This window comes from Poecilia formosa, unplaced genomic scaffold, assembly GCF_000485575.1.
Source record: "Poecilia formosa unplaced genomic scaffold, Poecilia_formosa-5.1.2 Scaffold99, whole genome shotgun sequence".
NCBI lineage: Eukaryota > Metazoa > Chordata > Actinopteri > Cyprinodontiformes > Poeciliidae > Poecilia > Poecilia formosa.
Genome location: NW_006800038.1, coordinates 734,783 through 749,107, shown reverse-complemented (window position 1 = coordinate 749,107; position 14,325 = coordinate 734,783). Strand labels below are relative to the sequence as shown.

Sequence of the window (14,325 nt, the reverse complement as noted above, 5' to 3'; positions counted from 1 at the left end):
AACTGTGAGAGTTGAAATGGGAAACTGACAGCTATACCTGGGTGAAAACCAGCAGGGCCGGGTACTTAATGGGTTTTCCTGCTTGTGTATACTTGTTTAAAATCTCAACTGACATTAAGGCTTTCCTGTACGAAGATTTATCCCTCCAGGTTTCACTCTAAAAGTCAGTTTCAGTTTAAATCGACACTCTGCAACATTTCATTTGCTTTTCCTTTTTCATGACGGGTGAGTGTTGTTTCCTAAACCTTTAAGCTTTGATTTAAAACACGTGTTTGCTGCTTGACACGTGTTTTACAAACAGACGTTTGATATTTTATTTTGTCTGTCACAAAATTGTAAGCAGTTTTTTCTGCAAAAGTAAAAAAAATAAATAAATAAATTGTGAGACAATTTGTTATAAAGAGACAGTTGGCATTTAAATCACATTCAGGCACGGGAACTTGCAACCGTTTTGGTTGTTTTAGATCCGACACATGGCTGCATGTTCACACAGTGCAAAAACTGGAGAGCAAATATCTTATTACACTTAAAACAAAACAAAGGTAACTTAAAAGTAACTTTTCAGCAGGATGAGTAAATAATTCATTTAGATTCATTAAGATTTTCTAAGTGAAATAATCTGCCAGTGAATGTAGCACTTTATCATCAATTTTAAATGATTATTGATTTAAAACAAGCTCCTATTTTATGCTGAAAAGTTACTCAAGTTAGCTACTTCTTAATTCAAGTGTACTAATATCTTTGCACTAAAATAGACTGAAAATCTTGGTAATATTTATCTTTTTGCAGTGTGGGTATGATCCAGGGTTAAAGATATACCAGTCTGAATTTTCTACTCAAACTTTCACTTCGACTCTATTTTCTCATTCATAATTATAAAATAGGAAGATATAAGTATCAAAAAGTTAATTTTATTTTTCTTTGCCTTCCTGGATTGAGCTGTCAAAAACTACCTGGTTCAATTCGAGATCAAAGTTGCAACATTTGTTACATTTTCAGCTGCTGCATTTCGCTTTCACTGTTCTGCGTCAAACAATCCAAACCCTTTGAAAAACCTGTTCCCCTCCTCACCTGTGGGGGCGCTGCAGCATCAACCACTGAAGGAAATGAAACGACTTGCTTCTGTAAACAGAAATGGAGTAACGTCAGATTTAACGACTGTAGGATTTCTCTTTGGTTTTTGGTAAAAGACAACGATGCATTTCTTCTGCTAGCGCTATGCTAACTCGTTTGTTTTGGCTGTATTTTCCCAGAATGCCCTGCGCTATTGACCTATGTGCTAGTACTTTCTCATCAATATTAAGAAATTATTGACTTGAAACAAGCTTCTGTATTTTGCTGAAAAATTACTTGTAAGTTAGTTTTGTCTTATTTCAAATGTATTAAGAGCTTGACACTAAAATTAGATTGAAAATACTTGGTAAGATTTTATTTTTGCAGTGTAAAAATCAATTTTATTCCAATCAACAGTTGATTTATTTCCTCATTCCTTGTTATTTCTGATGCTGTTAGTTTTTCATTGGATTTGGAGAATGAAAATGATATTACCACATTTATATTTAATATAAATTCACAAAACTGTTATTGTCAACAAAAAAAAATGGCCAAAGATTGTTTGAAAATTAACAATTTAGAGTATGTAAGGAATAAAGAGTGTTTCAGTGGAGAGTGCGTGGGAAAATCCCAAGTTTAGTCACCAGGTCAGAGCTGGGATGATCACATGTTGAACCGATAAGAGAAGAGCAACTTTAGTTTCTGTTGCAAAGCAACGAAAAAGTGAATCATTTGCTGCATTTTTTGATCTCTGGGAAAAAACTGGTGCACCTGCAGCAGTGGGTGAAATAACAGGCTGAATGGAGAAACTTCCCGTGTTTGACCCTGGGGTTTGGTTTTCTCTATGCAGTGAAAAAGAGCATTGCCACTGGCTGCAGATGCACTCAGTGTTCCTGTTTTTTAGCAGAAAGTCATCTGCAGCTGATCAGCAGCGCAGACAGAGTTTCCCTCCAGGAATCTGGGAAAAGTGTGGCCTTTAAAAATAAAGACATTAGTTCAGGCATGTTCTAAAAACGAAACGGGAACTGTTCTTTGAAAATAAGATGATAGAATAACAGGCAATGATCCATTTTAATAGGTAGAGAAATAATGTTATGTCTTAATTAGGTAAATAAAACAAAAATAGTTAGCTTTAGATCGATCTGCGGCTTCCATTTTTGTCTCATTTTGCAAACTAAGATTTTAAAAACACAAAATCTTACCCAGTATTTTTGGTCTAGTTTCTACTGCAGATATCTCAGATCAGTTGAAAAAAGACGAAACTAACTTAATGGTAACTTTTCAGCAAGATATGAGGGCTCGTCTTAGTTTATAATCACTTGAAATTGATATTAAAGTTCTAGTTCCTCTGGCAGATTATTTCACTTTTAACATGGAAAAAATATCTTGTTGTAAGTGAAATGATCTGCCAGTAGAACCGTCACTTTTTCAGCAATTTTAATGAACTACTGACATAAAACAAGCTCATAGATTTTCCTGAAAGTTAGTTTTGTCTTTTTTTCAATTGTACTGATATATTTATGCTGAAAATTAAACCAAAAATACTTGGTAAGATTTTGTGTTTTTTTACAGCGTACAGTCTACAGACCAACATCTGGCTTCAGTGCAGTTCTGTGTTATTTAGCATTAGCAACAATTTGTTGCTGCATATGTCTCCATATTTTTGGAAACCTTTTAGTTTCCATTTGTGGTTGTCAGACTGTAGTGAAGATATCATGTCTCGAAGGTTAATAAAATTGAGATGAGGAAATGATAAGCAGCCATTAAAATGTCAAAAATCAGTGATAAATCAAAGTTATTATGTTATATGCGGAAACAAGAAGCTATGTAGCTTTAGCTTAGCTTAAAAATAATTAAATTTAGTGCAAAACACCAGCAGTTGTCAAGTTATAAGTCATAAATGGTAACTATAAGCCATCAAGATCCTGTTCTTGCAAGAAAAAAGTACTCCCTACCTCTCTTCCTCTTTCTCTCTCTCTCTCTCTCTCTCTCACACACACACACACACCCATAAACACACACACACACAATAGCAGCCCTGTGATGGTAGGAAGTGTTTGTTCAGTTGTTGGCCGGCCGGCCCAGTGCGGCTGTCAGGAACCGGAGCAGGCGGTGACCGACGGCGGAGCCGCGGCGAGAAGTCGGGCCTCAGACACGCGTCGTCTGACTTGTTTGGAGGTATTTTCAGATAAGGAGGTTTTATTCTGGATTTTCTAGATTTGACAGCCACAGTTTGCAGCATTTTCAGCACAGATCGCGTTTCCTTATAGGCTGAAGATTTTTTCTTCTATAAAATAATGACATGATCCTCATTAAGGATTTTTTTTTTTGGTTTTGGGAAGGTTTTTTGTTTCTGAGTTTGTAGTCTCAGAAAGTGTTACTTATACTTTAACCAGTGGTTTAGTTAAAAAGATTGACGATTCAGAGGAACTTTGGCATTTTAATATGGTTTCATTATGGCTGGTTTTAACTTCTCATGTTCTGAAAATCAGGAACAAACAGCTGTGGAAAAAGTATTAATCTCAGAATTTAGATGTTTTTCTCAGAATGTTTGATTTAATCTCTGAATTTTCCAATTTTTCTCAGAAATTTGACTGTCATGTCAGAATTGTGATGTTTTTATCTGGATTTTGACATTTTTTCCAGAATTCTGACGTTAATCTCAGAAGAAGTTTGATGATTTTCTCAGAATGTTTCATTTAATCTCAGAATTCTGATATCAAACCTCAGAAGTCTGAGATTGAAGTCAGAAACCTTTTTTTTTTCAGTTAAATCCTCCTTAGTTCTTATCATCTTCAGATGTGGACTCTGAAATCTGAGCCACTTAAATACGAGTTTTGCTGCAGATTTGGACCCCCTTTGCTGTGTGTGCATTTCTTATTCTTGGAGGTTTTAAATAGCGCGAGGTTTCAGTGTTTGGCCCCCCAGAGAGGCGTGGCTGGGTACATCTCAGCAGGACAGGCCTGGCATTTATGACGAGACTCTCTGAAGGTGACTGCTATTCAGACTGCAGCTACAACAGAGAAAGTGGCAGGGAGAGTAGTTCAGTCACCAAAGTGAGGTTTCAGATTCAGGGTATTAAAGAAAGACTTGGTTAGAGCGGTGTTTCAAAGATGGTTATTTTTGGGGAGGTTGTGGTATTCAAAGAAGGCGATAGTCCCCATTCTTGCCCTACTTGTACGCTGCGTCGTGTCATCTAGAAGGACAGCATATGTCCGCTATACTGACAGCTGTTTCTCAGATCAGAGATCACAGATATGTTAGCAGGGGAGTTTGACCTGTTCATACGCCAAAATAGCACAGAAAGGCTTTGGAGGTTTAATTTAACACGAGTTAAATTAAATTAAAAGATGTTTAATGACAGTCACATAGGACTATATATATATAGGCAGAAAGGCTTTAGTCACTCAACCTCCCATGACCACTGAGCTGGGCTGGATTGGTGAAATCAACTAACTCACTCACTCTCTGGTTACCTAGCAACAACATTCTGGATAAGAAGCAGCCCCACCCNCCCTCCCCACTTCGGTTACCTAGCAACAACATTCTGGATAAGAAGCAGCCCCCCCTCCCCACTTTGGTTACCTAGCAACAACCTTTGAGTAACTTGCTCAGTAACAGTTTAACAGTTAAGTGCCTCATAACTGCTTAAAAATTAAAAAAATATCGATGTGGAGTGAAAACTGTGGATAGATCAGGAAATGTCAGTCCACCAGTTTGGCAGTATGTCAGATATTTAAACAAACAAAAGAAATTAACAATTATCAATATCTAATTATATGAAACGCATATCGTCGAGCCCCAGGTTCACAGAAAACCAGATGTTTCACAAACAACATTGCAACTTTTAATCAACGAAGCCTTTTTTTAAACACCGGAACTGGAAGACGTTTTAATTATCCAAAACAAATAAACAGAACAAGAGAAACAAGAAATAAAATGAATTATAGAGTCTCTGTAAGCAAAATAGTTTTAAAAAATGCTCCAGTTGAGACCATGACTTTGGTCATCCAGTTTTTGGTAGAAAGAGAGAGAAAACTTGTAAATCATGCAAATGAAATTAAAAATAAATGTTTTAATTGATATATTTCTTATAGACTGGCTTAGTACTGGTCCTTTTCATCCAAAAGTTTTGCTTCATATTGTAGTGAACAAGAAGGACCAACATCAAAACAGAATTGAGCTTTAGTTTGGTTTATGCCCTGTCATTGAATTTATTTATTTAAAAATTCACATGGTGGAAAATGTAAAAATCCGTTTTGGTTTGAGCTTCTCACCTCCCAGCTGGAGGCAGGAGAATCTGTAGGTCAGGCTATATTTAGCTGCTGCACATTAGGTGTAATCATGTCATTAATCGCTGAATGAATGGTACCCAACTGCTTTTTGCCCACACCCAGCGGAGTTAATGTGTAGTTTTATATGCGTTTTACTTTTTATATCCTCTGAGGATTTCTTTTTCCATGTGTAAGTGTTCCAGGTTTTCCCAACTCTCAGATATTCTTCTCCTTTTTCAGGTTTCTGTGAGTTTGTGTCTGTTTGTGAAGCCGGTTCTGTCATGTTCTGCTCATCTGAGAGTCTCACATCAGGCCGGCGTGTTTAATGTAACATGAGAAAGGAGTGTTTTACGCCATATTGATATCTTTTGTGCGTCACCCTTTGTGTTTACTCATCGCCTACAACCTTTGGTCATTCCCATTTAATGACTTGTTTTATGTGGTTTACTTTATAATCATGTGACCCGGTCATCAGATTCTGGGCATAATGGGTCAGACGATCCCGTAACAAAGCCAGTCTACCTATCAAATCCTCCTGTTGTCCAATGGCAGCTCAGCAGGTTGCCAGGGCCGTAGTCATAGCAACTGAGCTGCAATGGAGGGGTTGTTTTAGTATAGGACTGCTGACACATGTATGTTTGGTTTGTTTCACCGATGTCATCAAAATGAGTCTTTATTCGCCACGAGATAGAATTTAAACAATCGTTGCACCTAAAAGATCTCCATTACCAAACATGCGTTTTAACAGATTTAGTTTAAATAATTATGTTGTGGAATTATGTAGAATGTAAATATGGAGTCTGTGTTGACTTGCTTCTGTGTCTTTTCCTCTCCAGATTGAGAACATTGATGCTTGTTTGAGTTTCCTGGCAGCTAAAGGAGTCAACATCCAGGGTCTGTCTGCAGAAGGTGAGCTGGACTGATGCATGACCCTGAATGGTTTTTATCTACTAATTCAACACGTCACATGTTCTGCTTTCCCTGAATCGGAGTCTGGGGTGCTCCAAGGTGCAATCCTGGGATCCCTCTCATTCTAGATGCTCCCACTGGGTTGTAACAGGAAATAAGATTAGCTATCATATCTGTGCAGATGATACTCAGCTCTACATTACAATGTCATCAGGTGACTCTGGTGAAATCATGCTGAAAAGATGCTTAGAACAAATCAAACAGAAACAAAACTGAAGTTATTACCTTTGGACCTAAAGAGGAACAATCCAGTCAGTTATTACAGCCTGAAACCGGCGATCAGGCCTGAAATTTGGGTGTAGTGATGAACTCTGACCTGAATCTTCAGAGACACATAAAGACAGTTACAAAGTTGGCCTTCTGTCACCTGAAGAACATTTCCAGGGTTCAGATCCAAGCAAGATCTTGAGAAACTGATCAATGCGTTGATCTTTAGTCACACATTGGAACAATGACCAACATATTTAACATGACAAAATGTAATGTCATCAGTTTTCACAACTGTTGACTGATGTTTTGTCATGTTTCACAGTGTAAAGTGCCTTAAACTGCTGAAATGTGCTACATAAATGATCTGGATTCTCTGTCTGACCCTCAGAGATTCGTAATGGGAATCTGAAGGCGATCCTTGGCCTCTTCTTCAGCTTGTCCCGCTACAAACAGCAGCAGCAGCAGGCTCAGCGGCAGAACTCGCAGCCCAACCTCGTGCCGGCGGCCCAAACCCAGAACACACACCCGTCCCTGAGCCAGCAGAGCAGCGCTCCGGCACAGCTCAGCCACTCTCCGTATGGGACGCCCGCCCTCACAGCACAGAAAGCAGCACAGGCCGAGATGCAGTCCAGGTGAGCCCGGTTCGCCAGATCAGCGCAGATTAAAGCTGCAGTGTGCAACTTAACTTAAAAAAAAGTATTTTACATATTTGTTAAAACTGTCACCTTGTTGTGACTGGAAAGATAATCTCGAAATGCACCAAAAACAACCAATCAGAGCCAGGAGGCGGGGCTTAATGCTGTCAATCATCCTCATGAACGCGCTAATGGTGGAAAACAACTTACAGCCACAGAAAATCTGCCGTCGTTGGTGGACATGCTTAGCTCTGTCATGATTACAAAACAATAAATTGTCCCAGAAGTTATCGCGATAAATGATAATATTGTTTTGAGATTATTTTCAAATAATATAACAATAATGGAATAATAGAGTAATAATAATCCAAGGACACATTCTCAAAGTTCAGTAAACTTTATACTCTAATAACATTTAACACTGGAACTGGAAGACAGCTTAAATATCCAGAACAAATAAACAAAACAATAAAAACAAGTCAAACAAATTATGAAGTTTCTGTAAACAAAATTGTCCTTCAAAATAAGAGCTAGTTGAGACCAAAACATCAGACTGAAGATTTTTATGAGCTAGTTTTGAAGGACAATTCAAAACTAGAATTGTCCTTTAATGAGAGAAAAGAGAAAAACAATAAATCATACAAATGTAAGTCGTTGATATAGTTTTAATTTATCATATAATTAATTGATATATTGCTTAATGCAAAACGCCAAGCTATGCTAACTAACATTAGCATAGCCTGTCATGAATGCTGAGCTTCATGGCAGCTCAGCATTCAATCATCTGATTGGTTGTTTCTAGTTACCACTGGGAGAAGACAAATTATCTGTAAATTGTCTCGACAAATTGACAGTTTCAACAAATAAGTAAAAAAAAATATATATTTTTATAAAACTGACATACTGCAGCTTTAACAAGAGACATGAGTGGATGAAATGTTCTGCTTCACTTTCTTCAATCCATCATTTTGACATTTCTATCTTCTTGCTCACATTTCATATCATTTAAATTTCTAAACATGGCTTCTCTCCCGTCCTCCTCCACATCTCCCGTCTCTTTTCTTCTTCTCCTCCTCCAGGGATGCTTGTCAGAGTAAACTTCTCAAGTTTTCCATTGGTCAGAAAAAGAGCTCTAGGTCAGCTTCACTTGCTCTCCTGATTTCCTGCCCTTTCCTTCACCTCACCAACACTTTTACCTGGAATTACACTGCAAAAACACAAAGTCTACCAAGTTTCTGTCTAGTTGTTGGTGTGAACATCGTCGTACACTTGAACTAAGACTAAAGTAACTTTTTAGCAAGATATGTTGACTTGTTTTAAGTAGGTAATTCCTTTAAATTCATGGAAAAGTATTGGCTCCACTGGCAGATTATTTCACTTATTACATTTTTCATCAATATTAAGCAATTATTGACATAAAAAGCTCACATTTCTTGCTGAAAAGTTGCTTAAAAGTTAGTTTTGCCTTATTTCAAGTGGACTACAATATTTTCACTAAAAATACTTGGTAAAATTGCATGTTTTTACAGTGTAGAATGCTAGAAATTGCCTCCAATCAGAGACAACTTATTTTTTCAACCATTATGAAGTTCCTATTGCTTCTTTGTCTGTGATTAAGGGCAATTTCTACTACAAGCACCATCAATAATGCATGAGTGATGGTGCTCCGCAGATAGAAACAAAAGCTCCTGGCTCCACTTTCAGAGGATTCTTGTCTGTTTCTGGCATCACGCCTCATTTGGCCGGTCTGCTAAATGGGCTGTAAAAGACCTTTAGATAACCCTTAAGTAAGTAAGTGTGTGTGGGTTGGTTTTCTTGACAAGAACGTCCCCCTCTCCGTGTATAATGTGACATTAATAATTAACACAGAACCTGCAGCAAGGATTGTGCGTTTGAAGTGATGCGTGACAGAAACTTGCCTTTGTTCTGTTTCGTTTGGTTTTGTTGAAGTTTTGTCAGATTCTCATCATGAATTTTGCTCTAATGTAACAACTTTCCCTTTTAAACTGAATGTAAGATCTGGTTTTGCATGCAGCCCATCCCAAAATGTGATTTGCTGCACCTGCTTCCTGTCGACACAACGGCCCCTAACATGTGGTTCAATGTCTCCATCTTCTGGTGAACCTGTGTAACTACAACGTGAAGATATTACTGTTAGATTACCTGATTATTGCAATGTATTTATGTGTATTTTAGTATTCAAAAGGTGTGTTAAAAGTAATAAAGTATTCAAGTATATTGTTTTTATTATCAGTTACTGTGAATATGTTTGTTAAAATTTGTTTAGACATAAAATGCTGTTTTTATCAGATGCAATACTATGTAATGTCAGCAAAGTGCAGTGACAGTCTTTAATTAGCCATGTTTCTAGTAGCATAGCCAGTGTGTTTTGTCAAAAACAGAAACATTTTGCACTTTTCCTATTTGAATAATATTTCTACTATTTTATGGAGGAAATCTAAAAAAAGAAAGAAAGAAAAAAGAAACCTGGAAGTTTCAGAGTTTGAAAAGTTAAAAATTTGCTGAATTTTTTTTTATTTTTTATTTTGAGATTAATCCGAAACATTTTCTAGAAAAAAGTAGAAAACTTTTGACTTTTCAAACTTAGAAATTTCCACGTTTTATCTAGAAAATTTCTGATATTAATCTTATTTTACTCCTTTTTCCCACCTGTTTGTAGTAGCCGTAATACTCCATCATATGAAATTGTGTGGACTTTATTAATAATTTAAAACGTTGCAGTCTAGGTGAAATAATCTGTCTGGTGGAATAAATTAATGAGCTGCACAGTTGGGAAAAGCTTCAAATATAAAATGTTTGATTGTTGATCAGATCCAGATGTTTTTACTCAAAGTATTAAATATTTGCATTAGCATGTCGAAACAAAACCATTTTTCTCTTTGTTGTTTGACTGTTGCATAAAACAAGATATAACAGATATATTTTTAGGAGACTTTTATAAGAATTAGAAATGTACAGCAGCTCTTTCTGACCTTCCTAAACCGGTTCTTATCTGTTCTGTGTGAAAAAGTCCTTTTCTGAGTTAAATCAGATGTCACACATTTAAACTTCCCTCGTGAAAGCTCAGATGTCTTTACTCCCCTCCTCCATTGTTTTTTTGTTTTTCTTTCTGATCTGTTCATCAGACTTCCTGGCCCGTCAACACGGGTGTCCACTGCTGGCGGTGACGTCCCTGCCAGAGGCTCGGTCAGCGCTGCTGGAAACCGGCGCAGTCAGGGCTGCAGCGACAAGACCAAAGCAAGTTTACATCCCAACAAAGGTGAGAAACTTCATAAACGGTGACAGAGGTACCTCCACCTGCGGTTTAAATTCTACCAGAAAGACCCTTAAACAATTTCCACTTAACATATCTTTGTTGGAGGAAGTTCTACCAAAGTTTCATCTTGTATTTTAACAAAAACCACAAAAGGATTGGTTAACTTAGATTTTTTGTTGTGATCATAATTTTTTTTTATTTATTCTTAATTCCAGTAATGCTTAAAAAAACTTACCTTGTTGTTGGAATTGCTAGTTTTACTGTTTAATCGATTGTCCAATGAAATCATCAATACCTTTAAAAATATGCTTAAATGAAATTACAATTTGCAGTTTAGTTATGTAAATCGCTCTTTCTATGTGACTGGTTTAGGAAATTTCAACCTTATTTCTAACCTAATGCTTTCTGGATACTGAAACTATCTGTGTGTGTCTGTCAAAGAAAAAGAAATCATGTGGCAAAAGTAATGCCAAATATTTTTTTTTTTTAGCAAAAAACATGAATTATATGCTTTTTTCAATAACTCATGAGGCCTAAAATAGATTAGCGTTGACATGAGTCATCTTTAAAACTGTTCAAAATGTTCTGAAGAAGCACGTAAAACCAGAAATATCAAGAGCCCCAAATACAGAACCCTGAGGTATGCCAAAATGAAAATGGTTTAACTGTGTAACTCTGATATCCATGGTGAAACTTGTGACTGAGACCAGTAGGAGGCTTGGTCAGTCATCATAGCTTCTTGTTATGCACCCTGAAAGACATGCATGTAATGCCAGATATTGTTATTTAGCAACAAGCATGTGAGAAATGTTTTTTTTCCATAACTCATGAAGAGATCAGCATCGACATGAGTCATCTTTAAAACTGTCCAAAATGTGCGCAAGTGGCATGTAAAACCAGAAATAACAAGGGCCCCAAATGCAGAACCCTGAGGTACGCCAAAATGAAAACGGTCTAAGGAAGCCCTATAATTTGAAGCAGCTGCACAGAAGGAATGATCGGAACGATATGCAGAAAACCACGGTGAGGCAGAGCGCGATACGGCGGCCCAGTACCCTGACCTGATGTGGCGGTCAGCATATCAAAGGCTGGGGTTCGGTCCAGCAGAAGGACAGAACATTCTGTGTCGCTCCGCACCACATCATTCGCAATTCTGAGAATAGCTGATGACTTTTACCCAACCCTGATTGAAATTTATGCTGTTTTCACTCAGAGATGTGGTGGAAACGAAGAACGGCTCCCCAAAAACACTTCAGCCGTTATCAGTCTGCTGCAGCCTGCTGAAAGTGTTTATTTTATTAGAAGCAGCACTCAGTTTTGGTCGAATTGTTAAGCCAGCAAAGAAAAGCAAGAGGATCCTCTTAAAACTGGAGTGCAAACATGTTAATGTTCTCCTACAGCTCCTCTGAATCCTCTAAGCACAGGAAACGACTTACATAAAACTATAAATTTGATATCGCAGCGCAAGTTTTCTCTCTACGGTGTGTTTGCATTAAAGGCTTAATTTTTTTACAATCTGTTTCTGGTATTTGGCAGCAGATTTAGCATAAATGGTGCTTGAAGCGACCGTTCAGTGGACCCGACCTTTATATAGACTTTGTTAGTGTCCGACGTCTAAACTCGTTACCCAGAATTACAGGGAGTTTTGACCGCCCAGAGAGAGGTGGGAGAGAGAGATGTCATTGTGTTAAACAGTGCCAGGCTAACACTGCAAAAACACAAAATCTTACCATTTTTTTTGTAGTTTCTAGTGCAAATATATTAATATATTTCAAATAAGACAAACCTAACTTTTCAGTAAGATGTAGGAGCTGGTTTTAAGTCATTAATATTGATGAAAAGTAATAGTTCAACTGGCAGATTTTCTCTTTCAACAAGACATTTTTTACATAAGTGAAATAATCTGACTGTATATCTAGTACTTTTTAATTAATATTACAGAGTAATTTACTTAAATCAAGCTCCTCTATCTTCCTAAAAAGTTAGTTTGTAAGTCAGTTTTGTCTTGTTTCTAGAAAATTACAAAGTACCATCTACTTAACAACCCTGAACAAGAATCAAACACTGAGAAGCAACATTTAGATTTATATCGAACAAATATAGAACTCCACCCAGAACAACTGGACCCAACATTTAGTTTTATGCCTCACTAGTCTTACCAAACACAGAGAACCAACATTTAGTTTTATCAGAACATGAAACCCCTACTAGTTTCTATACTATGGACTAAGTATTTTTATTATCATTATTATTAAACATGGGGAACCAATATGTAGTTTTATACTTTTACTCTGTCTTTCTTTTGGTTTGTTGTTTTGTTTGTCTCTCCTTCTAATTCAGTAAAGAACTTTGAACTGCCATGCTGCTGAAAATGTGCTTTAAAAATAAAATTACCTTGAGCTTGATTGACAGCGCTAAGACCCGCCCCCCTGCCTGTGATTGGTTGTTTTTGGTCGGGAGTGCTGCATGTCATCATCAGCTCAGGGATTGATCTTTTCACAGATTATCTGCCTCATATAACAACATGGTGCCAGTTTTAACAAATATATAAAAAAACATCTTGAACATCTTTATAAAAGTTACATACTGCAGCTTTAATTGATTATTTGCTGTTAAATAAGTCTGTCTTAGTTTAGACCCAGAAAGAAAGAGTCCCTTTGTTCACACTGAGTAAAGTGAACCTGTTTTAAGGTTTCCCATTATGCTGCATAAAGGTGGCTTCTGTGCGTAAAAGCAGCAGTTAATGGTGTTGGCTGCATGCAGGCGGACTGGGATGTTACCAGTCAGCTGATGGGTGAAGCATGAATGAAGCAGATGATCTCAATTACTTGCAAACTGTCTGCTGCTCAGACTCTCAGGAAGAACAGAGTGGAAATAAATGAAAAAATGTCCAACATACTCCAAGAAGGGAGGCGTTTTTATAAGCATTCAAAGGAAGCGCGTGCACTGTAAAACCTAGTTAGTTCTTCTTACTTAAAATGGCAGTATTATGCATTTTTCAGGCACATAGAGCTGTTTCATAGCACAATCAAGTAACGTTAACTGCAATTATTATAAAAATGCTTTATATATCAAATATGACTTAAAAGAAATTTGACTTTGTAATTTGGAAAATGCGTCTGTCTCTTTAAGAAGCTCCTGCAGTTTCTGAAGCTCCGCCTTCAGGAAATCATCACAACATGGCTCCTCTATTAACCCTTTAACAGTGTTTTTACCAGAATTTCACTGAGAAGTATCTTATAAAATGAAATGCTCAATTCCACCAGGTGTTTGCTAATTGCTGCTGGCTAGTCTGAAGGAGCTGACTGAGGGAGAGCCGTACTTTGAGGCGTTTTTCACATCTGAATGGTTTCCATGGAGATTAAAAGATTTCTTAAACATCTTAAAGAATCAAGGCAACACTCCAAGTATGCTTTTGATGAGGACATAAAATTGATACAAAGCTCAAAAAAGTCATAACAGAAAATATGTACAAACTCATTGCCTCAAATGTTTCCAGTTTTCATTGAATTAACTGAGTGAGTAACATCAACTTATGCAGTTTTAGTAAGCATAGCTTGAGTTAACTTAAGAAATCTGAGTATATTGTAATTACTTGGAAAAAGAAAATTGTATGAAAAGAAAATTACTTCATTGAAAATGTTTCTGCACTGCAAAAACACAAAATCTTACCAAGTATTTTGGTCAAATTTCTAGTTCAGATATTTCTTGCAATAAGAAAAAATAACTCAGGAGCTTGAGTCATAGGAGCTTTTTTTTAAGTAAATAATTCCTTAATATTAATGGAAAAGCTTCGTTTAGTAGATACATTCATTTATAACACATTTTTTTACAGTTTACAAGTCAAATAATCTGTCAATAAAACTTTTTAATCAATACTAAGGAATTGTTGACTTGAAACAAGCTC

At 36.8% G+C, this 14,325-nt stretch overlaps 1 protein-coding gene across 1 annotated transcript in view; it reads left to right on the top strand.

Moving 5' to 3' along the window:
• LOC103142688 (neuron navigator 2-like) overlaps positions 1-14,325 on the top strand; it is a 74,089-nt gene that overhangs the window by 41,944 nt on the left and 17,820 nt on the right. The window contains exons 4-7 of the mRNA XM_016674672.1: positions 6,164-6,236; positions 6,895-7,138; positions 8,221-8,277; positions 10,288-10,421. Coding sequence (XP_016530158.1) covers positions 6,164-6,236; positions 6,895-7,138; positions 8,221-8,277; positions 10,288-10,421 — 508 coding nt within the window. The remainder of the gene's footprint in view (positions 1-6,163; positions 6,237-6,894; positions 7,139-8,220; positions 8,278-10,287; positions 10,422-14,325) is intronic.